The sequence below is a fragment of the Dermacentor silvarum genome, chromosome 3 (assembly GCF_013339745.2).
Source record: "Dermacentor silvarum isolate Dsil-2018 chromosome 3, BIME_Dsil_1.4, whole genome shotgun sequence".
NCBI lineage: Eukaryota > Metazoa > Arthropoda > Arachnida > Ixodida > Ixodidae > Dermacentor > Dermacentor silvarum.
This window is the reverse complement of record NC_051156.1, coordinates 228,699,144-228,724,712: the sequence shown is the minus strand read 5'-3', so window position 1 is coordinate 228,724,712 and position 25,569 is coordinate 228,699,144. Positions and strand designations below refer to the sequence as shown.

Genomic DNA, 25,569 nt, shown 5'->3' with positions numbered 1-25,569 from the left:
CGGAGTTAACAGAAATCAACTTATGCAGGTTATTCGTGCAGCATGACAAAACAATGGCTTACAAATGGGCCGGGATTTTGTAGCGACGCCTTTCTGGTGCTAATGCCTTTTCGCGTTAATCGGGCTTTGTCAGTGGTCAGAGCGACGGTCCGCTCGCGTTAGCAACGGGATTAGCCAGCCGTGAGCGGTGGATGATAAGACTAGTATAGAATAAGTCATAAGGCATCGCTAGAAAATACCGGCCATGCACTACTTACATAGCCTTAATATATGGAACGTTTATACCATTAGGTACACATCTTCATTTTTGCGCTTGAAACACATCTTACAGCCAACTAAAAGTGGAATTCATCTGCACTTTTGACAGCGTTAGCTGATTCGCTGAGTGAATCAGATTGCGCTAAATAGACTGGCGTGTCTACCGGGGTATTTCTGTCCATGAATTTTAACACGGCCTTTCGGGGCAAGTAGTGCTCGTTGAGAGATCTAAAGTAGCGCCTCTCGGAAGTGATCTGGTCGCCGGGCGCAATTTGTGTCGGAAGGCTCGGCGGTTAGATACTTTTATATGTCATCCATTAATTTGTTTTTGCATGTAACCTTAACAGCGTCGAGATCATTTCTAAAATAACTGATCATTTCAAAGGGAGAGGAGATTGCATGAATTTCATGCGTCAATAGTCCGAGCGAAGGTTCTCAATTCGGCTTCTGTACATCACTTTGTAATTTTCGCGATGAACATGTGTACGTGCTGAAAATACTTTTTTTAAATATCCTAAACACTCACCACGCTTATTTTTTAAACACTCTTATGGTATCTTCGACTGGTCGCATCGGAGCGCTCTAGAGCGCTCTCGCGAGCGGCGTTGTCTTCGGCTGGTTGAAAGAGGGTACGCGCCATGCGTTCGGCTGGTTCATTTCGATCGCTCTCCTCCCGCGTCGAGCGCTCTGAGACGCTCCGAGCCCTGTCGTCGGAGCAGTCGCCGAGATGAGCGTTTCCAGCAACGTCATCACAGCACAGAGTCGCCGTTCTTGGCAACGGTACACCGTAGCCTAGGCAACCTAGGCCACAGCATGCTGGCGTCTCAACGAACGGTCGTCCCACCGGCGCATCCGCCGGTTTATCTTTGGATAGGCGAAACACCAGACGATAGCAGTAGTCACGTGGTTTCGCATCTGCCATTTCCTCCTCCGAGAGCGAGTCACACGTTCGGCTTGCGCGCTTGTCCTCTACCTCTGAGTTCGGGGAGCGCCGGATCTGCATCACTCTGCTTCGGGGGATGGATGCGACCAGTCGAAGATACCATTAGATTATCAAGAACGGCTCCGCTGTCAACAGGACTGGTCTTCTTTTATTCAACTCTCGTCCGGTCACTCGTTTGAAGGAGGCGCTCCTAACTTCAAGTTTGCCGGCAATCGCCAGCGCCCTTCCTTCCCCTAGTTACGGTGGCTAGGTGTCACGACCGGCGCGTCTGGAGCGTAGTTCACCGCTTCTCCGCCTCACGACGCAAAATTGGCGCTGCGGTCAGTAGAACGGTTCCGCAGCGCGCGTCGTCTGCTACAGGTGGAAGGCGGCGAGCAATAATAATAATAATAATAATAATAATAATAATAATAATAATAATAATAATAATAATAATAATAATAATAATAATAATAATAATAATAATAAACAAAACTAAAGCCAGAATTGGAATAGTTCTATGTCGTCTGTTCGTGTCGGTTTCAAAGGTGAAGAGCTCCGCGTCTCTCGTACTGTTTGCAAGTTCCTAAGCGATGTGGAATGTTCCAGGTCGGAAAAATGACCGACGAGATTAGCGGCGGCGATGCTCCACCAAAGAAGACCACCAAGGAGACTTACTGCTTCGCTCAGAACTGCAAGACGGGCTCTAAATTTGTGAGAAAGACAGCGGAAATGTTCGCCCTGGGCTGCTCAGTAGGTTGCTCAATATCGGCGACGTTAATGAGCAAGCGGTACACCGAAAAGCGTACTGAGCTCCTCGATCGACATTGGAAATTTGCAAGCCGCACATGAGGTGCTCAGCGCCTGCGACATCGAGCACCGCTTCGCTGCTACAGGGAAAAGGAAAGTGACCCTAGGCTGATATTATATATAGCGCAGGCTATGTAGCAAGGAAGTTCCTGCAAAGAACCAAGTGCTCCGATTGCACATCAGGGACATTACTGAATTGAACAGAATGAGTAGGTCAGGGCTGTTGCTCCCTTCCTAAGCACTTAAAAAAAAAAAAAAAAAAAAAAAAAAAAAACTGGTAGCATCGCTCGAAGACGCATTCACGCTGTGCTTTAGTTTAAAGGAGTTACGAAGGATCGCCGACATTGCCTCCTTTCTGCAGCTGAATCCTCCGAATTTGATCGGCTGTGAGCGGCCCAAGAAAGAGCTCACAAACGATGTTGCGAAGCTCCATTCAATTACGCCCCTTTAATTTCTTGTCAAGGGCAAGAACATGGCGCGCCAAAGCAACAGGGAGAAGAGGAAGCACCTGAAGCAGAGCCGTGTGCTGTGAATAATGTTATGATGTGGTGGGCCATCGTTTGTCTTGGCCCACTAATTTATGTTAGTGCGTCTGTCGACTCAAGTTACGAGAACTTTTCTTGTATTTTAAATATATTCATGAATCTAGCCCAAGACGTATTGCTTTATTTTAGTGCGAACAAATAGTGAACCATGTGCACTTACCAACACGATTCTTCTCGTAACAATTTAAATACCGTAACTGAGGCAGCAATAAACACAATAGCTGGATTTCTCGAAATTGAAACGTTAGAACTCACTAAATATCACGTAAACACGTTTCCATATACCGTATAAGAACATTGCAGTATTCTTTCATGCATGGAAAAAATGCATATACGTCTTTAATGCAATGGGCTGGAGCGCCGCGTTTATACCAATATATGTGACCAATCGCCAAACTAGAAAATTGACTTCAGCATGTAGTGTCTTTTGACTAGGCGACAGTAACAAGTTCCCCATTCTGGCTTTGCCTACACTGCTCAAAACGGCATTACATAATGCGTACTTCAAAGCTGGAGCAGAGGCAGCGATACTATCAAACACGCTGCTCGTCTACACAGCGCAGCGGACGTTGCGCGCGGCTGAACCGTTATAATGTCCGCAGCGCCAATTCTGCGTCATGATGCGGAGAAGTGGTGAACTACGCGCGGTCGGCACATCCACACATCCAGCCACCGTACCCTAGTGACAGCCACCATCTCTGTCAGCCAGGCGCTTGCGATCTCATCTTGCCGTTGTTTTGCGATCGCTGGAGCGGCCGCACGACGACCCACGTATAGCCCAAGTGTTGTTGCGTGGTGAACTGCCGCAACAGTAAAAACAAAAAAAAAAAAGAAAAGAAAAGAAAGAAAGAAAGGGGGGGGACACCCGGGGTCTGCAGCCGCCTGTCAAGTTATACAGATTACCGGGTCACAATGTCAAAGTTTACCGTTAATTTTCCCCGATAGTATTGCTGCTTCCCTTGGTAGCTCAGCCGTGACAGTTTCTTCGGTATGACGAGAAGATCGCTGCATCTCTACTTCGACGAGCTTTCAGTGACGCAATACTGCGGGCACGTGTAGCCTGCAGAAGCGGGAGAACGAAGTGAGCCAGGCACCCTCTCGTAGGTTTAGCGCTTGCAGAGGATGCCCCGAACTATACTCCCGCATACACACAATTAGGCCAGAAGATGAGTGCAATACCCATAGCGACAAAAGCGGCATTGCATGGGAATGGTTACAGAGCTTCTCCGCTAATCACACCGGCGCACATAAATTGGACAAGGGCGAGCGTGGAAAGAACGACCGACTCACTTAAACCGATGCCCGTTCAGCCCTGCAAGGCCCGTTAGCCCAGTGGCTATATGGCGTTGCGCTGCTGAGGTCGCGGATTCGATCCCGGCTAGGGCGAGCGCATCGCGATGGGGTGGAAACTAAAAAAAACGCGCGTGCACTTAGGTTTACGTGCACTCACGTGGAGGAGACGAATCCGCAGTCCTCACTACAGCGTGACGCGTAACTAGATTGCGGCTTCCACCCGTAAAACCTAGATTTCTTTTTTTTACAAGCAGTTGCACATCAAGGAAATTCAAAATAATGTGTTCATTCATATTTGTGGCCATGGAGAACGCATTTTTACTAAAAAAAATTCAGTAATATGATTTCCCGAGTTGAAACATAAATAATACAGTAATTAAATAACTACTAATTGGTTTGCTGAACTATTCACAGCTGGGGGAGGCGAATCGGTCCAGCGTATGACAAACACTACCATAGGCTACGCGTTAGGTTTTCCACGCTTAAATGACAATGCTGAGACACCAGCGCCAGAGAGAGAGAGAGAGGAGTCACAAGGGAAAGGCAGGGAGGTTAACCAGGCTAAGTCCCGTATATGCTACCCTGCTCTGGGGAAGGGGGGACTGAAAGAAGTGAAAGTAGCCCGCACGATACGTTGGGAACTGCAACCACGCAGCGGCAAAATGCAACGCGGGTTCTTTCATTCCTCTCTTTCCCTCACGGCACCTGCGCTTGTCGTGTGCATTGTTGGATGCCCTGAAAGTTTGTTGCATTGCTTTCATTTGGAGAACCGCGGGGCCCCGATCTTGTTACCAGACGAGCGTTGTGCAAAAAGCGAAGGCTCCTAAGCGCGAGGCGTCACCGTCGTGTGCCCTCGTAGTGAACAAAGGAGCGTGCACTGCCGGAGGCACTCCCGAAGTCGGCGGTGGTGCATCATTTAACGCGTCACAAGCTCCCTGCGTGACAAAGGCGGCGCGCGCAGAGAGTTGGGCGCCGCCAGGCGCCTCTGTTTACCTGGCCACTCCGGACAATGCGCGCTCCCAGTTTCTCTCTAAGATGCCAGCAAGGACACCCAGGAACAGCAGCCGGGCTCAAGCCTGCTGCTCTTTCTTGCTTTCCCCAATTGCTGCGTACGTTCAACGAGTCGCGATCAATGAGCAAGAAAAAAAAAAAAAAAAAAAAAAAAAAAAAAAAAAAAACGAACCCATACCATCTTCCAGTGCTCGGAGGGAAATAATCGCTGCCTCTACGCACGCTTTATTCGATAACAAAAGCAGCTGGAAATAAGAAAAGGAACAAGGACTGCCGGTGTGCCCACATTGCGTAAGATAATAAAAAAACCCAAAGGGAGTCGCTCCTGTTCACCCGCAATATTGTTCTCTTGCGCGCACAAATACGTAACTTTGAAAGCATACGCTTTAGCAGACCAAAATGTGTTGTTAGAGATTACCGGATCCAACAAGATGTTGTTCTTGAGTATCGTTTTTACTTCCCGAAACAGTTCCTGGGCATGTTTGTATTTTCGCGCCCATCGAAATGCAGACGCCGCGGCTGGGAAAGGCACCCGCGACCTTGTGCTTAGCAGCCGCGCAACGCCAGAGCGGCAACCATGGCGGGTGAGGAAGCTGCATTCAGCCTCGGCTTATGCGGCTTATATACGGCATATGCGGCCTCTGAAGTCGCGCCGGTGAGCGTAGCATCTATTTTGGAAGCAACCAAACAATAAACCTCGATACTTGTTTGCATATCTGCAAAGCACGCAGGCCCGCTATTACAAGAACTCGTGATCTTCAACGTAAATCTACACAGACTGCGCTGTTAGCTCAAAAAGAATTGATAATTAAGAACATCGAAGAAAAAAAGTTTACGCTTGGTGTTTTCATTGACTATAGCAAGGCCTTCGATACCCTAAACCATTACATTTTACTCGGGAAGTTGAACGCTTATGGGGTACGTGGTGTATCTAATGCATTGTTTAGTTCATATCTGTCTGAGAGGAAGCAATGCGTTTCAATTGCTAACTGTTTTTCTTCTTCTAAAACCATTTCTTGTGGCGTGCCTCAAGGAAGCATATTAGGACCAATGCTCTTCATTATCTACATAAATGATATTGTTAAGATAAACAATGATGCCTCATTCCTACTCTACGCCGATGACACTAGTATTTTTGTTTCTGGACAAAATTCAACTGAAATTGTTGCCAGAACCCAAAGTGTACTTTCAGATGTGCTGCAATGGTCCACTGCTAATGGGCTACGAATAAATGCGAAAAAAACAAAAGCTGTTTTTTTTTTCAGATCCCGAGGCATGGAGGTAAACGTGAACCAATCATTAACGCTTGAGGGAATACCCGTTGAAATAGTAGAGAAACATAAAGCTCTGGGTGTGACTTTTTCTGCTCATATGACATGGACTTGCCATATTGAATCCCTGACCAAATCATTATCGCGTGCTGCTGGTGTTCTGTCACGATGTAGGCACTTTCTTCCAGAAAAAGCTAAACTTCAGATTTATCATGGTCTGTTTTCTTCCCATATAAATTACTGCCTGTTAGTCTGGGGCACCACAACCCTAAGTAACATAAAAACAATTCACCTATTGCAGAAGAGAGCACTTCGGTACATTGCAAACGTCCCGTGCAATAGTTCTACAGGTACATTGTTTGCTCGCTATAAAATAATCAGTGTGAAACGCATATTCGATTTTCGTTTGATGTATGCTTATTTCTTCGCAAAGGAACAATTCAGAGCGTTTATTAAAGATTCATCCAACATAAGCATGCATTACACGGATTCACGCACCCGCAGCGCCGACAGGTGGCTTGTTCCTCGTTCGCGTACGACCTATTTTTTGCAGTCTCTTAGATTCACAATGCCATCCCTACTTAATAAATATGAAGAGAAAGACTCTAACTTTTCTACGTTTACAAAAAAACAAATGCGTGAATTTTTTCTAACTCTTGTGTAAACTTTTTTATAATATAGTGTTCGAACATGATCAAGAATGCTTCATTACTCTTTATATCGCGTTTATTGTTTTCGTCATTTTATATGTGTTCACATGAACTCCGAATATTTCAGCTCCAAAACACAACCGTCCTAGAGTGTACTTATATATCCTCATTTGTTCTACTGTTCCATTGTTGTATTTGCACAACCTCTTTTAAAATTTTTTTTTTACCTGCATCTTTTTTTTCTCTTATTGTAAATTTGTTTTTGAAAGTATGCATTTTAACACCGCTGTCATGTACGTGGGCCCTTAGGCATTTTCAAGTGGTGTTATTACCGCTTTTCGCCTAAGGGACCCCCAACTGTCGTTGGAAATAAAGATTTGATTGATTGATTGATTGAAGAGAAGCAAACAGAAAACAAAGAACAAGACGTCAAATACCAAAGAATAAAGCAAGACAATGACAATATATAGAGTACGGCCAGTCACTGCAGGTCGCGCTACACCAAAGGAATGCTGAAAAATGGGAGCAGTTATGTCCCAAGTCTTGCCACTCGCTAACAGAGGAAGCCAAGCTAGTTCTAGAAAACTAAGAAGGGCGCGATGAGCTTGATGACGTCGAGACGCGCAACCACTGGGCTACAGACATTAATCGAGGGTCGCACACCGCAGGCCAAGAAGATGAACGTCGGGAAAACATGCGGAGAGTAGCCGAATAGGCGTTCACGCGCTAGAAACGAAACTTTTGCATAAGCGAGGAAAAACTTTATTGAAACTAAATGAAAGATGGTTGGGGCCCCTATTCCAGGGCTCCACCATACCTCCGCCACCGGGATTCAAACTGACTTTCCTGCCGCACACGTGGAAGCAGGACGGGATATACCCAGTGCGTTGGTTCGCAACATACACACTCGGTAACTTGCGCTAGGCTACGCATACGCTTTGAGAGTGCGTGAGTGTAAGAGAGCTAGGCGAGTCGGTAATCATTCATGGTCACACTGCGTAAATATTCATGGTTAGACTGAGTGGGCGCTTTTTTGTCCACTTCCCTTCGTCTTATGTGCGTGTTTCTCGGAGGCCTCAACCGACAGTGCTATTCGTTCTAACGTGTCAAAACAAACAGGGATTAAAGTAAGAATACACGACAACACGGCACTGAACTCCTCATCTGAGTAGTGAGTCAGTGCCCCATGTCGCCGTGTATTCTGCCTTTTGTCCCTGTCGGTTTGCGCTATTCCACATGTTATAGAATGAATCGAAACCAACTCGCCATCTAGATATGGACGACGCTTTGGCAGACAACACTGTGTGCGTTGCACACAGTGTTGTCTGCGCTGCCAGAGCGCGCTGTCAGAGCCTGCTGCTGTCGCATGAATTCAAGTCAGATAAATCAAAGTCTGGTGTGGCATTTATCTTTTCCCTGAAATGCATCATTGTGCATGACAGTTGTGCAGTAGACGCGTCGTTCGAGCATTGCGAGAATGTTGTCACATGTTTCGTCATCTCCTGTATTGCTAAACGCCTGCCGACCGCGCAGTAGCGTTCTATCATTTCGGCGACCACGGTGTGCACGCAACTCGTGGCGCGCGTAAACCCCCTCCTCTCCTTCGCTGACACGAAGAACGCAAAGTAAACATTTTTCGCAGCGAGGCGTTCGCACAGGTCAGCCGACGTATTCGAGAAAAGCGGCTCAGTACCTTCCGACCGGCTAGGTGGTCACTCGGTGTAGCAAAACGCGCGCTAATCGAGTTATCGGATGCAGCGCGCCACGCCAGGGGAGGCGGTGCTTTCGGCAGCGCCATCTATTGGAAGCCTCGAGGCAGCAGGAAAACAGAGTGCAGCCGAGCGGGTCCGAGCCACGCCGCCGCCTCGGGGCCGCGGATGAAAGGTGCACTGCGGGCACCGGGGATAGTGGCGGAGAGAAAAGTACTCCAAAACCACTCGGAGACAAAAGATGAAAAGTGAGGCGAAGGGGCCCGGTACTCGGAGCTGGCCTGTTGTGGCGCACGTGGAGTGGGCTGCCGAGGCTGCTGGCTTAATTAAAACGTCGGGAAAGAGTCACCGCCAGGCACACTCGAGACAGCGCCTCCTCCCGTGCACCCTCCTCTATGGCCAGATAAAAAAATTTAATAAAAAAGCGGCCGCGTACGCTTCTTCTGCTGGAGAGAAGGAAGAGGACACAAGAAAGTGAGCGCGGTATTAAAGACAAGAGGAATTAGCGACGAGAGAAAGGACACCACCCGCAAGCGATTTTCAAGTCCAACGCCCCTGACGGCGGCGTGAGGCGGAAGTACAAAAACTATCGCTACGCATACAGAAGCAAAGAATTAGCCGAACAGAAAAAGAAAGAAAGAAAGAAAAAGGGAAACTTATCGTGGAAGCATGTTTAAATTACGCGACAGCGCCGCGCTTTTCAATATTTATGAAGCCGTGCAAGACAAGCGGCTCGAGCAAACGAGAAGGGCCAATATGTGCACGAGGAGTTCGCCTCCACCGCAAGAGTGTGCGTGCCCACATTTAATCTTGCCTTCGAGCCATCCTTGTAGTGACTCGTCTTCCAGCGCGTATGTTCAGCTCGGTGGCCTCCACTTTGCTGAGGTTACAACGAAGGACCTGCACTTGCTCTGGCATGGCTTCGAGAACCGAGCAAGAAAAATGATGCAGCCACTCCGAAGTGACTACGCAACATATTCACTCTGGGTGTGAAGTACGGTGCATGTGTAACTGTAAAGAAGTTGTTTACTGATATTCTTGTCATCCGCTATCGAGAACTTTAATAATAAATTGGTCTACACCTCTGTGTCGTCCCAAACGGCCGAAAGACTTCAAGGCGTTTGTCGAAGTCATCGAGATTGCGTGAAAATACCGGACGCGGCAGCAGCATGGCACTGTGCTACACGTAGTTCCGTCTTCATCTCAGCGTTTAAACAATGAAATGTAGTTTTTACCACAGCTAACATGAGGAGATGATGGAGATTTTTTTCGCGTACATGGAGGCGGAGCTTTTGACATCTATCCGTGGTATTGAAAATTTAAAAAAATGTTTCTCAAGTTCACGACATAACAGCAGGCAATAAAAACCACCTTGAAGAGCGATTATGTCCAGTTGTTGTGTTCGGGTCTCAGGAGGATACTGGTGCGTGTAACTTTATATTTGCAGATCTGAAGCGCAGTATGCGCATTTGAAGACCGAAGTGGAAAGTGCCATGTTGTGTTGCACTTGTAATAGACGAGCACCAAAGTTGCAGTTAGACATGTCTGGAGTATGTCCGGTGCTCCGTGAAAAAAATCGTCTAGGAGCGTTTCTTTGGATTACTTTTATCCACATAATAATAATCTGCTGTCGGCGATGTTCAAATTCGTATAATATGCATAGTTCGATGCGAGTTCTAAACTGCTGACTTTATTTCGCTTCAGGATTATCCGACACTATATTTTAATTTAAAAAAATCAAATGTAATGTTAATGTAACGACACGTTCCAATGTTCGAAGTGTAACTGGAACGCGTTCCTTTCGCATTAAAGGAACTAGTAACGGGAACTCGTTCCAAGATTGAGAAGGAACGAGGAACAAGCTTTCGTTCCTGTTTTAGAGGAAGGTGTACAACACTGCATAAAATCTCAGCAATCTAACACGTTTGGTTAACGTCTCATGCAATGTGACCAACATTTTTTACTTGCTTATGCGCAATGCGATCATACGCTTTTTTTTTTTTTCATTTCGTAAGGATAATCTATGACTACTACATCGCTGTACCTATTTCATTTGATTATGTGGTGACGGAGGTGCTTAAAGAGTTGGAACAAATATATTCTGCAAGGTTTCTTTGTCCGAAGCCATGCTGGTTGTCTAACAGTAAGTTGTTTAAGTGAGTCGACATATCTGACGAAAGGGTTGGATCTGGCAGTTTGCGGTCAATGGAGGTCAATGGCCAAGTTGGGGCAAATGTCCTTCACGGGGAGCCAGCAAGTCACGAGCACTCGTGTGTCTCTGATGATGTGTGCTATCGGCAAACACAAGAGCGCAAGCACGCGAAAAAGTAATGAAGCGGTCAGTATAGTGAAAACAGCCCGCGGAAGCAGAGGAGGGAAGAGAGGGCGCCGTGTCGGTTGTGCGACAGTGAACTCTTTCGATACGAAAGTAGGCGAACAGCACAAAGTTGACGAGACGAAGGGCGAACACGGCGCCGCGTTCGTCCTTTCTTCGTCATGTCAGTTCCCCTACTTTCGCACCATGAACCAACCAGCCCAAGCGCTAGCAAGCTTTATCTTTCGGGACAACACTCCCAAACAACAATCAAAAACGCCTTTTGCTGAGACTGATACTCGAACGCTCACTCGTGGGGGCCGCATCTTTAGTGACCGCCTGCTTGGCGACGTCGGATCGCAGTCTCGTGCAGCCATACAAAATAAAGTTACATCACCATGTTTCATGTCCGAAACGAATGCTATGCGAGACGCCGTGCTGGTGGGCTTCGTATTAATTTAGGCCACCTAGCGTTCTTTCCGCTCGCATGTGTAGGGTAGCAAAGCGGTTTTGTTAAACTGGTTAACCTCCCTGCTTTTCCTTCTACCCTCTTTCCTTCCTTCCCACATTCTTGTGTAACGAACTTTCTTTCATTGCTCCCACATGAAAATGCGGCTCCCGTGGCTCCGCCTCGTGCTTTGCAGCAGAACGCCACAGCCATCGAATCATCGAGGCTCATATCCACATTTGAGTCTTTACCACGCCATACACCCTGCGCTGTATTCCTATAAATGTCCACACTGCGATCAATGCGTAACGCTTTACCACACAGTATAGGCCTGCGCAAGCACAACACACCCATAACACACACCACCACACGGCAATTGGAGCCAGCGCTGTCCAGCTCCGAGTCGACGGCCCAGCTCAACCTGGTCAACCGAGCGAGAAGGGCAGCTAAGGCTGCTGGACTCCTGGACTGAGGAGACCACCCACTGCAGAGCGGAGGAGCTATACCTACGCTCGCGTGCTCTTTTGATTAAAATTTATTCTCTCTCTCTCGAGGCGAGTACAAAAGAGAGGTGCCACGTTTAATTTATTTCTGTTTTCGCGTGCTTTAAAATCTATGATGACATCAAATCACTATCGCACAAAGGCCGCATATACAGCTCACCGTTTTTATTTGTCTGTCTTTTTTTCCACCGCAGGAGCGGTTTTTTTCTAGAGGTCTTCCGATTCGCGGAAACTACGCCATAGCCCGACATGGCTCCACACAAGACAGCACACGTATAACGAATCGTCGGCGCATACACTGTGACGGGCAACATCTTGACGGACAATACATGAAGGGCAATATCTTCGCAGCGCTTATTCCGTGCATTTAACCGTCACAATGACGGCAGCGTGCCATTTTGTAACGCCTATATACACCACGACGTACTGCACAAGGCAGTCAATCGAATCGCGTTATTACCACGAGCATTTCTTTTTTTCGTGTGGTATTACCTCCTACTCTCCTGGTTCACGGCGGCAGCAACGTCTTGTCGGAATGACGCCGACGGCTTGTCAAAAATGATAAATACATGAGCGTCAAAGTGACGTCTGGTTTTCACAGTGTACGTGCGCTTGCAAAAACACGTATGCTTTTTGCAGACCAGCTCTACGGAATTACGGAACGAAACAAAAATCTCCACGTTCTCACTGCAACAAATGTACGCCGTTGAACCGCATTGGCGTCTCCCCTCTCGCCGCCCTCGCGCAACGCGCGTTCGTCGCCGAACGCAGCTCGACACGCGAGGTCCGTGCGCAGTCGGCGCTGTTTCTCCTCCGCCTGGGTTGGCGGTCGCGGGCAGCGTTTGTTGCCGAAATGCGCTGCGCGTGTTTCGTCGACAATGCCGCTCTTCTTCCTCAACATACTTCAACCCCATGCACTTGCAAACCCTATTTGTGACCACTTTCACTATTCCTAAGGCATGAAGTGGTCGCGGTTTCTGCGGTAGACGCCTATAGTTTGGGTTCAGAAATCAAACACCTCCTGACATTTTTTATGTATATTTCTCATTCAAACTTCTCCCCGGTTTCTATGACTTAAATATTTCTCGCGTGGGTCACCCCACGGCATAATCTATACATAAAAAGTGCTTGCAGGCCTTCTTGCTTCACGTAGCATCCCAATGACGCACTAGTTTGCAGATTTATTTGATCGAGGATCTCCCTACGTTTAGGGCCGTAAGTGCTATGTTTTCTTTTTCTTCTTTTTTTTAACTGTATTCGGATGCCTCCTCAATTGATCGACAATTTATTACAGCCCCATATTATGGAAATGGAAAAGAGGAGGCGGCAATGAAATCTTGGCCTGGCACAAGACAGCCCAAATTAAGCCGTCGACATTTTTTTTTTTTTTTTTCTCGGCACGTCTTGCAAGCACAGATTCGTGTGGAACGCAGTTTGATTTCTTTTGACCTCTCTTCACTGCGAGCTCAAAGTTGTGATCGCTGTGGGGCCGCAACACCGGGTGGTTTTCAAAGCAACAAGAGATGAAAATAAGAAGAAGGCTCGGGCCGATTCGACTCACCTCCTCGAAAGCGTACGCAAGATAGCTATTTACATTGCCGTCAAGGGCTAACGCCAGTGTTTCGGGAGGGCCTTCCTACAAACGGAAAACACCAAACAGTACGAATCAGCCAAAATATAAACAAACATGCGCCAGTTTCTGCATTAAAATTTTATTCGCAGCTTTTTTTTTTCTTTTTTTTTTTTTGACACCTCACTACGAACACTAGGTCTTACACGGCCTTCCCGACAAATGAATTGCAACAACAAACGAGCACTAAAACGCATCTAACAAGCGCGAGCTTGTTTTTTTTTAACTGTTTCCCGAAAATTCCACATTAAAAAAAGGTGCACGCTTGTGCGCTCTACGAGGCCATTTTACACGTCGATATTCGTAAGCCACGACAACGAGGCAACATTTTTTTTTTTCATCAGCAGGGCATACAACACTTCCGTCAACGAAATAAACCTGCACGACACAAAAAAAGGCTAAGCAATTAATTATCTGAATAGCCGTTCAATTCACCTTGCGCCTAATGAAAATTGTCAATTTGGGGGGGGGGGGGGGGGTAAGAATCCGATTTTCAAAACAGATCAAGATAATACATTTTGCCAAAACCGCTAGCATCTGTGTCGACAGAATGACCACGTGAAAGTTTTTTTTTTTTATGCACCCGCATCCGCCAGTTGAATTCGTACGGGAGAGAAGATGCATACAAGCGTAAACTGAGCTGCGATAGCGTGGCCTGTTCACCGCTGCTTAACAAGTTATCAGGTCGCGCTGCATGTACGCCGCGTGACCGGAACTTTGCCGCATCTCGGTCGCGCGCTCAGCTTCAAGGTGAGAGCTTCGAAGCACTCCGTTCCGGAGCCCGGCACTCTGGAAGAAGCTGCCGAATGTATTCCGAACACTCGATTTCCACCAGCCGAACGCTAACGAGTAGTAGTAGTAGCAACAACTTTATTTATCCTTTTTACAAGGAAAGGGGCAGCGGGGTAGAGGTAAAGCACGCGGACAGGGCGCTTTACAGCGCTCAAAAGCGACCACTTCAATATATTATTAGTGTCCCGGTACAAAATAGGTCACCAATCAGGTCACTGAGAAACCTGCATACTTCAATCAACCTCTATATATGGATTTCATAGATTATGAAAAGGCGTTTGATTCAGTAAAGATACCAGCAGTCACAGAGGCATTGCGTAATGAAGGAGCACAGGAGGCATACGTGAATATCTTGAAAAACATCTATAACGATTCTACAGCTACATTGGTTCTCCACAAGAAAATTAGAAGAGAGAGAGGGGCGGAGAGAGTGAAATAGAAGGGAGGAAATGCAGGGAGGTTAAGAAAAGTAGAAAATTATCTATCAAGAAAGGGGTCAGGCAAGAGACAATCTCTCCAATGCTATTCACTCCATGCTTAGAAGTATTCAAGCTATTAGACCGGGAAGGCTTAGTAGTGAAGATCAACGGCGAATATCTCAGCAACCTTCGATTTGGAGATGACATTGTCCTCTTTAGCAACAATAGGGACGAATTGCAAAAAATGATTGAGGACCTTAACCGATAAAATATAATAGTGAGGTTGAAGATTAATATGCAGAAGACAAAGATAACTTTCAATAGCCTGGCAAAGCAACAACAATTCAGAATATCCACTCAGCCTCTAGAGTTTGTAAATCAGTACGTTTATCTAGGTCAATTACTCACAGGGGACCTTGATCATGAGACGAAAATTTACAGAAGAATAAAATTGGGTTGGAGTACATACGGCAGGTATTGCCAAATCTTGACTGGGAGCTTACCACTGTCGTTGAAAAGAAAAGTGTACAATCATTGCATTCTACCGGTGCTAACATATGGGACAGAAACTTGGAGGTTAACAAAGAAGCTCGAGAACAAGTTATAGATCGAGTTAAGGACCGCGCAAAGAGCGATGGACCGAAGAATTCTAGGCGTAACATTAAGAGACAGGAAGAGAGCGGTGGGGATCAGAAAGAAAACGGGCATATCCGATATTCTAGTTGACATGAAAAGGAAAAACAATCGCAGTTTCGCCCGAAAGGCGAAGCATCTATTGCAACAGCAAATTAGGAGTCAACTATACGAAGTTTAGATAGTAGTTTTATCGGCCGTATAAACTTGTAAACATTCGCTGACCAACTAAATTAACAAGCAAGGTGTCACACGCGCACAAGCAAACATGAACACATCTCACTCGATCACCGCGGAAACTTGCTGTCAAAATGCGGGAGTGAGGAAGCGCGTCAGCAGCAGCGTTCAAATTGACCTTCGTGCTACCTCTCCCTTCAACGCGAACTAAACTGCGAAAGAAAAAGCGCACGGCGGACTCTGCCCTCTGCTGTATCCCTTACCGGCAGAAGATCGGGGTTTGCACTCGCTGCCGCAAAGTCGGCCATCGCCAGGACTTTGCGGCAGCGAGTGCAAACCCCGATCGCCCATTCTCTACAGACACACGCTGCCCACATCGCCCATTCTCTACAGACACACGCTGCCCGAATTGTGGAACCCTCAACCCCTCCATGGACCACGACTGCAAACCGGTGTGCATCGTCTGTAACGGTGCACAGCCTACGGGCTGCCAGCTGTGCAAGCAGTGCTACAAGCCTCAACCGACTCCCTCCAAGGCCAGGAGCCCACAAGCACCCTCATCCTCGCCCCTGGACCCTGCCCAAGCCCGCGCCAGGAGCAGCAACAAGACCCCAAGGCCACACTCCGCCTCCCAGGACGAAGCCTGGCCCGCCGTATCACCCCCACCACCACCACCCTCAAAGCCAGCAACATCCCCACCCCAGGTAAGCTGGGCTAGAGTAGACTCCACCTGCTCCTCGCCATCTCAGCCCTCCCATCTCGAAACATCTCTCCTTCGAGAGAACGCCACTCTCAAGGAGGAGATGGATGGATGGATGGATGGATGGAATAACTTTATTGAAAGGTCCTGCGGGCTACGGGGCGCTTCGATCCACCCAGCCACTCCCCTGCGTGCTGTCGCATATTTGACTCCACTGTTGCTTAGTCAGCTTGGTGGCATACGTTTGAATTTGGAGACAGAGCTGAGCAATTGGAAGTCTTAACCTTCGATTGTGGCAGCGCTTGTTCCAGCGTTTGAGGGGAGATGCCTTGGTTTGCCACATGTGTAAGAGCCGGGCATCGACTGTGGGGAGCGGTGTGTCGAGAGAGGGGGGGTTGTGGTGTGTGCCTGTGTATCGGCTTGGAGTTGTTGGACCCATTCCGTGATGTCGGCAATGTCGATCGGCAAGGGCAGACACTTGCCTTGCAGCGCGGAACGGGTCCCATTTAGTGAGGCTGAGGGGCTTTGGTGCGAGGGGTTTGTGGCGGAAGCGTAAGGCGGTTTGGATGATGTAATGATCGCTGCCGAGGCTGATTTGTAAGTTAGTCCAGTTGGCGTGCTGGATTCTCTGTATGAGTGTTAGGCCGCTAATCTGCCCTTGGGTGTACTGCGCGAGTAACCCCATAATTGTTTAGGGCATTAAAGTCTCCTAGAATTAGGAAGGGGTGCTTACCGGCAGCAGAGACGGCATGAGCGAATAGTGTGTCGAATTTTGTCTTCAGGGCAACTGTAAGCATTCTGAATGTATACCGCCGGAGTGCGAATCTTGCGAGGAAGAATTTCGATAAAGTCGTGCTCTATGTCAATGTCCTCGAATCGAGAGTGGGTGGCGGTTAGGTGTTTTACTTTAAGTAAGAGTACGGCTGTATTAGGTTTGGTGTTGCATTTGGCTTGCGTGATATTGTAACTGGGGAATCGCACGGTTTCGTGGGTTCCCTGTAAGGCGATGATGACAGGAGGATTGTTGCACCTGGAAATGTACTGCTGAATGCATGGCTTTCTTACGGCCGAACCCCCTACAATTCCATTGCAAGACTTCGAGTTCGGAGCGGGCAGGACTACTCGCCATCGCTCGGGAGAAGGTGGGTGCGGAGTTAGTAGAGGGTGGAGTGATGGCTTGAGTGAGAGTGGCTAGTTGTGTTGTGACGGGCTCAAGAAAGCGGTCGAGTTTGTCATTAAGTGCGACGCGCGGTGCAGCTATGTTGGAAGGTCATGAAGTCTTCTTATAGTTTATGTTCTTTAGTTTCAAGAGTGGTAATTATATCGTTAAATTCAAGGAGGGCGTTGTCTAGGCGATCTTCCGTGCGCGGCGTATCGGGGGTATTGCGTTTGCTGGAGGGAGAGGGTAGCGTAGATGGCGGAGATTCAGGAGCAACAGCCGTGAGAAAGGGTGGTTCGGCGGACGTAGGGATAGGTAGTGATGGTGTGAGAGCTTGCGATGAAGGCACGGTCAGCTTGGCAGTAAGCGGACGTGGCAACTATTACGACACCTTAGTAACCCTTTTCGCGGAGCAGTTTGTTTCAGAGAAACGAGATGGCGCTCACGGCGGCGCGCCATACGTCTCCTCAGCGACCGCGCACGAATACAAAACCATTACCGCTTCTACCTTGCTTCTGTGCGATCAGCTGTCGGAAATGCAACTGAGTTTTCGCTAACACACTGTGCTCCAATCATACTAGATTGAATCATATGAATTGAAGACGTGTGCAGTAGTTGGCTGCAAAAATAGTGACTGGCATGTTAAGGAATAGAATGAATCTGTGTGGCCAAGTTCGCGGACCGCTGCTGCAACTGTCCGAACGTGTTACCGGCACTTCGAGATGTACGGCTTTCCTCGAGGATACAGGAATTTGCTCATCCGCCAGCCTTGTATCGCTAAACTTCAAAGAAAGGGCTTTATCCCCAGAACGTCGGCAAGAGTGAGCACCACTCGTTAAACAACGAGAAAGGGAGTAGCGCCGCTTCCTGTCATAGTAAGTTTCGCGCACGTTATCTATACACATCTGTCCCAAATGGCAGGAAAACTTAAGCCCACTCTATCGCCGACGTATCAAGAATAAGTGAATGGGCGCAAACTTGAATATATGCGCACTGTACACGCACAATAAATGACGGACTACACCGATGGCGCACGACTGGTTGAAGCTGAATGTTTTGTGACAGTCCACAAGAGTAAGCGAGTTACTAACTGTAATATATATTTGCTACAAGGTATTACAATGTACAAAACAGCTACGTTTCAAGCCTTGTACGTAGCAAGAACAAATCTATAGGAACTGAGCACACCCGCGAGCGATTAGGCAGAAAATAATCAGACAGTGGCCGCACCGAGGAACTTCACTGAGTAAGAAACTGACAAGCCACTGCTTCGAAAATTTGCTGAATAAAGAACAATGAGCAAAACACACTAATCCTGACTGAATTAATGAGCGGAATTTTTGGATAGCTTGGAATACATATTTAGCCCCGCTTTTAGAACAAGCACCATAAACGCTGCTTGCGCCGTTTGGACATAGCTTAATCAGCTCCGAAAGCGCTTTTGCATGTTCTCTGAAGCTGTGATTAAAGCTTCGTGTCGTGGACCTAGTCACCGTCTACGATATCTCCGAAAACAGAGGTTTTCTGAGCCGCGCCGGCGTCATACACTTCCTTTGTAAACAAGGAGGCAACGGAGGCAGTAGAGGCAAGCAATGGACGCGTCACCACGTGATCAAACATGGCAGCGCCCACGGGATCACCACGAAAAGGGTCAATAAATCCCACCACCTCACGCACACATCACGACCACCACATAAGCAAGCCCTAACACGCTCACAAAGACAACTTAAAGGAACTCGTTGCCGAGCTTCGAGAAAAACAGCCGCACGCCGTTTGTCCACTCCCCCACTACATCGGCACCCAGACCTTACTACACCGATCACAGAAGCCGAGGTGCGCCACGCGTTGGCTAACCTCCGCACGACCTCCGCTCCTGGCCCCAACCAGATTAGTAACAAAATTCTCCGTAACCTGGAAGACCATTCTGTCAAGGCACTACCAACATACTTCAACCACTGCTTCGACACTGGCACCCTTCGATCCTCGTAGAAGGATGCCACAGTCATCTTTATTCCCAAACCCCACAAACCCGTCACCACATCTAACCTCAGACAAATCTCACTCACCTCATGCATTGGCAAAAACCTTCAAACACATTATCATCAACCGCCTCAATAAATATATTCAGGACAACACCATCAGAGATGGTGGGATTCAGCCGCTCCCTATCGTTCAGGACGTCATACTTCGCTTGAAGCACGACATCTTGACACCCAACCCTATACTCACGACACACAAGCAATTCTGAGTATCACCCTTCACGGCGATTTTAATAACGTGGATAATTGCGTCATACTTTGGGAGCTAAACCTTCTGGGGGTAGGCGAAAGGATCCACAATTATAATTGCCACATTGCTCTCCAACCGCACCGCGACAATATTTATTGGCGCAGAGCAATCCCCTACCTATCACCTTGGGAGCTTTGGCACACCCCAGGGGTCCGTGCTATCTCCCCTGCTCTTCAATCTCGCCATGCTCCACCTTACACGTTCCCTTAAGATCATCCCAGGGCTGAATATCTCGCTATATGCAGACGACATCACCCATCACCCTCTGGGTCACAGGTGGCTCAGACGATGAGATTCAAAACGTCCTGCAGGCCGCCACCGATAAGGTGGAGGCCATTGCGGGACGCGTGAATCTCGTCTGTTCCCCCGAAAAAATGGGAAATCCTTCTCCTTCCCGCCCACACCAGCAACCGTAGACACACTCCCGACATCCAGATTCTCCTCGGCAACTAACATGTTCCCAGGGTAGGCAAGCTCAGGGTTCTCTGTCTACATTTTCAGAGCAATCGACACAACACGCACACCCTCCAGACACTCCAATCCACCGTCGACAACACTCTAAGACTCCTCAGCCTCGTGTCCAACCGACACGGCGGTCTGCGGGAAAATGACCTTCTCAGACTAATACACGCCTTGTCATCACAAAGGTAACTTACGCACTCCCATACTTACACCTTCTCAGAAAGGAGACTGGCCAGGTCAACACCCTCGTTCGTAAAATCTATAAATTCGCCCTAGGCCTCCCACTACGCACATCCACAGAACGGCTCATGCAGACCGGTACCTTCAACACCCTCGACGAGGTCGTGGAAGCCATATCTCACCTCCCAACAGACCCGCCTTTCCAAATCGAAAACCGGACAACACATTCTTAACTCCTTAGGCATTTCTACACCTTCTCTCACTCACCCCAAACACGCCATGCCACACCACATACACGTGAATCGACACATACCATCACTCCCTACAAATTTGCACCCTGTACATCACATCCCATGCAGGACGCAACAGAAAATTCTCCAATTCAACCGACGTACTCTATGTCGACGCCGCCGAATATAGCACAGCTTTCAAATATGCCCTCTCGGTAATAAATTCGCACGGCCAGTTAGGTATACGGCTTCCTCTGTCCATGCGTCTTCTCTGGAGGGGGCGGAGGAGGCGGCCATAGCCCTGGCTTTCGCTATTCCAAATTCCTCCGTCATGGTCAGCGACTCAAAAACAGCCATTAGCAATTTCAGAGCGGGCAGGGTTTCAAGACGAGCCCTTTCCTTAACCCTCTCTCACCCTCCCACAGATAACATAGTCCTGAGTTGGACCCCAGCACACGTGGGTCTCGCCAGCAACCAGGTGGCCCACGCCAGCGCCCGAGGATTAACGGACCGGGCGCAGGCATTAGATGAGTCGCAAATCGTTGCATTCGAGAGGTCGTTTCCCGCGCGAGATCGCCTTCTCACATTCCACGACATCTGTGCACATTATACACTCGATCGTGTGACATTTCCTTCGTTGGCGCGTAATTTTCGACGCAAACGCGAAATCCTGTGGCGGCAGCTACAGACTCGCACCTTTCCCTCCCCTCACTTTCTACACGTCATTCACCCCTATCTGTACCCTTCCCCGGCCTGCCACTTCTGCTCAACGGCCAGGGCCAATCTCAACCACATCATGTGGGGATGCCCTCAACACTCATTTCCCCCTTCCCTTAACAATTTAAATACTAGTGAGGAGCAGTGGGGGGCTGTCTTGCGCAGTTCCAGGCCCGACGTCAGGGGTGGGCTGAGACGGTGGCGGACGACTACCTCGAGTAGACCCCTTCCCCCTCTACCGGGCCCGCTGCCCCTTTCCTTTTAAAAACGATAAAGTTGTCTCTACTACTATCCCCGTCACAGATCGCTTTCAATACATCATTCGCCGCGAGGCGACGATGTTATCACCGTTCAACTTTAGAGGGAATATCACGGCGACGCCGACGGCAGAAATGCGCCTGGCGTGTCCATATAATTGCTATCGCAATAAAAAATGGAGCTGGGCAGGCCATGTAATGCGTAGGGCAGATAACCGGTGGACCATTAGATTTACAGAATGGGTACCAAGGGAAGGGAAGTGCAGGACGGCACGAAATTAAGTGGGCTGATGAAATTAGGACATTTGCAGGCACAATTAGGAATCAGTTAGCACAAGAAAGGAGTAACTTGAGATCGCAGGGAGAGGCCTTCGTCCTGCAATGGACGTAAATATAGGCTGATGATGATGATGAAATAGGTACACCGGCATGCAGTGTATGTAGCCTGACAAACATTTCGTTCGCACGAACAGTGTGCGCACACGTTGTGGTAGCTGTGCGAGCACGTGCGTTCAAGCAATGCTTCGACTTGTATGAAACAAGATATTAACCGATGTGACCACGTTATTCACGAATAAAGGGAAATTTCTAAGAATTTCCGCTGATCCTTCCTGTCTTCATCATCTGGGCTTCAGGACGCAGATCACTGCCGGAGCGGCGCGAAGACAAGAGAGCTGGTCCCAGCATACGAATCCTTACACGGATGACACTTTATTGCAATACACCTGGCTGGAACAGTTCTTAGCGGCGTATTCAAGCATCGGTGACTTGTGGTCCTGTTGACTCCTTGGGGCGCCGCAGAATCCCATCTAGTCATAAAACGCTAGAGGTTGAACACGGCGCACAGGTTTTTGCCTCTGGTCAACAGGATCCTTCTGGCAGGGTTCTTTTTCACTAAAAGAACGCTTAATTGAAAAAGGACATATCCTGCCAAATAAACGATGACATAATGATGACCATTTTTACAGATACAAGACCACATTTACAAAACGTACACCTTGGGGATAAAAAAAAATGAAGCGTGCTATTTCAAATGTCCAAACAGCATTTTAAACGTATAAGTAGTGGTGCCCATTGTACCATAATGTATATCGTTGTTGGGACCTTTCCTCTTGTGATTTCGTCCTCACTCGATCAATATTGTCCTCCTCCTATTCCAACGGAAGGCGTTAGCGTATTTTCCTCCTTTCCGTTCTGACATGCACGTGATTAGCACAAATCTTGCGTTGTTGAAGACTATAAGCTTACGGTACATAATAACGAGGGCACGAGTCAAAGCATCGCGTAGGCGGCACAGCCCGTCTTCATCTCTCGTCAGAAGTGCGCGAAACGCCGCACCTGCAGCCGAACGCGGTGCGCCTCTCCCCCTCTGCTCCCTCGAGGAGTTGTTTTCATTTCCTATTTGAGTCGTCCGTAATTTCTTTGACAGCGCGGTTCCCTAGATTTTACTTTTGCATCCGTGTGGCGATTCTTTCTTTCTCCTCCTTCGTTCGTGCGGATCCCTTTTCCCGCCATTTTATTCATTCCTACTCCTTCTTGCTTGCCGCATTCAGTTTTGATGAGCGTCGCAGGTTTCGCATTGTTCAAACACATCCGCTGAGCTCTTTCCGAGCGCGCATTTGTGTTCCCACTCGCTTCGCCGTCCGCTTGCCTTTCTTTATTGATATTATTATTATTATTATTATTATTATTATTATTATTATTATTATTATTATTATTATTATTATTATTATTATTATTTTACGCCAGAAAGGAAAATGTGCCTTCGTTGCAGGTTTACGAGGACTTGGAGAGCGCAGGAGGCAATAGAATCACGACGAGAAAGAAACAGCCTGGAGAAAATGCGACAGAAGCGAACAAGTTCTTCGAAACTCTCCACGGAGATTCATGAAATTTAAGGTCGGTATTCACACGAAAAGAGCGTGAAGTTACGAAGGAAGCACATGCGGTAAAAGAAGAAAACCGCGCACTTCAAGAAAGATGGGTCCAGGATCTTCCGGGCAATCAGTGTAGGTCGCGCGATGCCCGACTGTGCAAGTATAATACGCCACCGAAAACACTCGCTATGCGGTCCCTTAGAAATGAGAATCTGTTGGTGGTGACAAGGCTTTCTTTTTAACAGCGGAGCTGTTTAAGCCGGCCGTAACGTGTGCCGCCTGCCAAAGCGTTTCCTAGCAACCACCCCGCGGAGCGTCGCGCGCTATGCTCGGGAGAGAGAAAGAGAAAAATGAGAGCGAGAGAGAGAGAAACAAATTGTAGCAGCACCAACGAGGCAACGCGCAGAGGTGCTGCCGACGCCATCCGCGCTTCTCCGTTTCCCCGCATTAGCGCCGAACGCTCGCGGTGTCCGTGACTGAAGCAGGCGTCTCTGGCGGCGGCTCGGCCGAGCTCCCACCAGCTGCGCGCTACTGTGCATGCGCCATGACGTCATCCGGGCGTGTCATCTGCTGCGCGCCGCCCGTACACTGCGCATAGTTTTCGCCCCACTTCCCCTACGTGTGCTCGGACTGCAAGTGCTCCTCGAGACGTTCTCCGATGCCACGGACCACGAGGAAATGCTTATACACTTGCTAAACTTCAGCATCACTTCGTATAGCCAGCACCAGCTAGGAACCGATCAGCTCCGCTGTGTGTTTAGCCTTGAGCCACTAGTGCAAGCTATTTATAATTTTTTTAACACGAAAGTGTTTTATGCCGGGGTCCACCAAGACTTCACTGACGTATTTCCGTCACGGAAATACGTCACACGAACATACACGAACATAATACAAAGAAAGAAACCAGAAGAAAAAGTTCCACAAACATGCAAAATTTGGAAATCGAACCCACGACCTCTCGGTCCGCGACGATAGATCGCCGAGCGTTTAACCCATTGCGCCACAAACGCACTTGCGGAGAGCTACACAGACGCGCCTTATATATCTAACACTCCTCCGTGTACCCGCGCTCTTGCTCGGGGCGGTGCCGCCGCCTACGAGCAGAAAAGAGAAGTACTGCATTATGACACTAACGCGCACCGACAGTGAACGCTTCGGTGGTCTCAGCACTACGACGCCTCGATGCCAGCATTCGAAGGGACGCTGGCATCAAGAAGCACTACCAACGCGTTCTCGCAGAAGCACTACTAGGTGGCGTTCACCGTACTCAGCACAGCGGAGCGTGGCCTCCGCAATTAGCTCTGAAAATGTTTCTGGAGTTGATCGCGGAGGCTGCAATTACGACGCGCTGTACGCGCTGATTTGACTCGGTGACGATTCAGTTACGTGCTTTGTCTTGCGCGTTGTATTAGTGTGTCAGTTACGTGCTTCGTCTTTCGCGTTGTGCTAGCGTGTGCAGCGTAGTGCAGCTTCCATATGCACGACGGTTGCTCATGGTCATCGACGTTGGTAGTCGTGATGGAGGAGACGTGCCACCAGGCGTCAGCGTGGGTGCATCAACGCCTAAGGGCGCTTTAGCCACAAAACACCAATAGACATTATATATCAATGTGCAATAAACATTACACTACTTCTGTGAAGACACGTTTCACTTTCGTGTTCTATACCGATTCCTATATAAGAGGGATCAACCACATTCTTTTTTTACGAGACAGCACCCTCCTTCTTGGTGTGTTGTTTATCTTGGGAGCTGCGATGAGCAGTCGTCGAGACCAGTTCAGTCTCAGGCAATAGGGGCGTCACTCGTACTCAAAAGAAAGAGGATCCTTTCTGTATATGTGCAAGTCACCACTGACACATAGGACAAAGAAATGCATTGCAGTAAATAAGCAAATGTACTATTCGCTAGCAAGTCATTGCGTATTTTAACAACGTGCTAAAACATTTTCGGTATGTCCAATTTTTATTTAGCTTGTAGCACCCACCGACGTTTTGGTCGGCGCTCTCAGCTGGCGCCTTGGTGCCGGCTGCAAAAGATGCGCAGCGTGTGCTCGAGGCGCAAGCTCGGCGCGCGCAGTAGTAGCTTGGCACGGTGGTCGTCTTCGCCCTTCTGTCCAAGTAGGAACGACGGCACGGGTCGTGGGCTGCCGTCACGTCCTCCTACAAGCTTCACCATCACTATTGGGATCACCCTTGAGACGCGATAACCTTAAGCTATTCCAACGTGTTTCTGTTCCGTTTCCGACATTAGCCCACCGCGATTGATCAAAACGTTTTGCGCCTCTCTCGCGCGATGTCACAAAACAACGAGGG

At 48.4% G+C, this 25,569-nt stretch overlaps 1 protein-coding gene across 4 annotated transcripts in view; it reads right to left on the bottom strand.

The window, feature by feature from the left end:
• Positions 1-25,569, bottom strand: part of LOC119446839 (RNA-binding protein Musashi homolog Rbp6) — a 648,548-nt gene that overhangs the window by 359,555 nt on the left and 263,424 nt on the right. For 3 of the 4 annotated variants that reach the window (XM_037711402.2, XM_049664456.1, XM_037711404.2), the window contains exon 6: positions 13,296-13,370. The exons of the other annotated variant lie outside the window; for it this stretch is intronic. In XM_037711402.2, the coding sequence (XP_037567330.1) occupies positions 13,296-13,370 (75 nt within the window). The remainder of the gene's footprint in view (positions 1-13,295; positions 13,371-25,569) is intronic. 4 annotated transcript variants of the gene reach the window in all.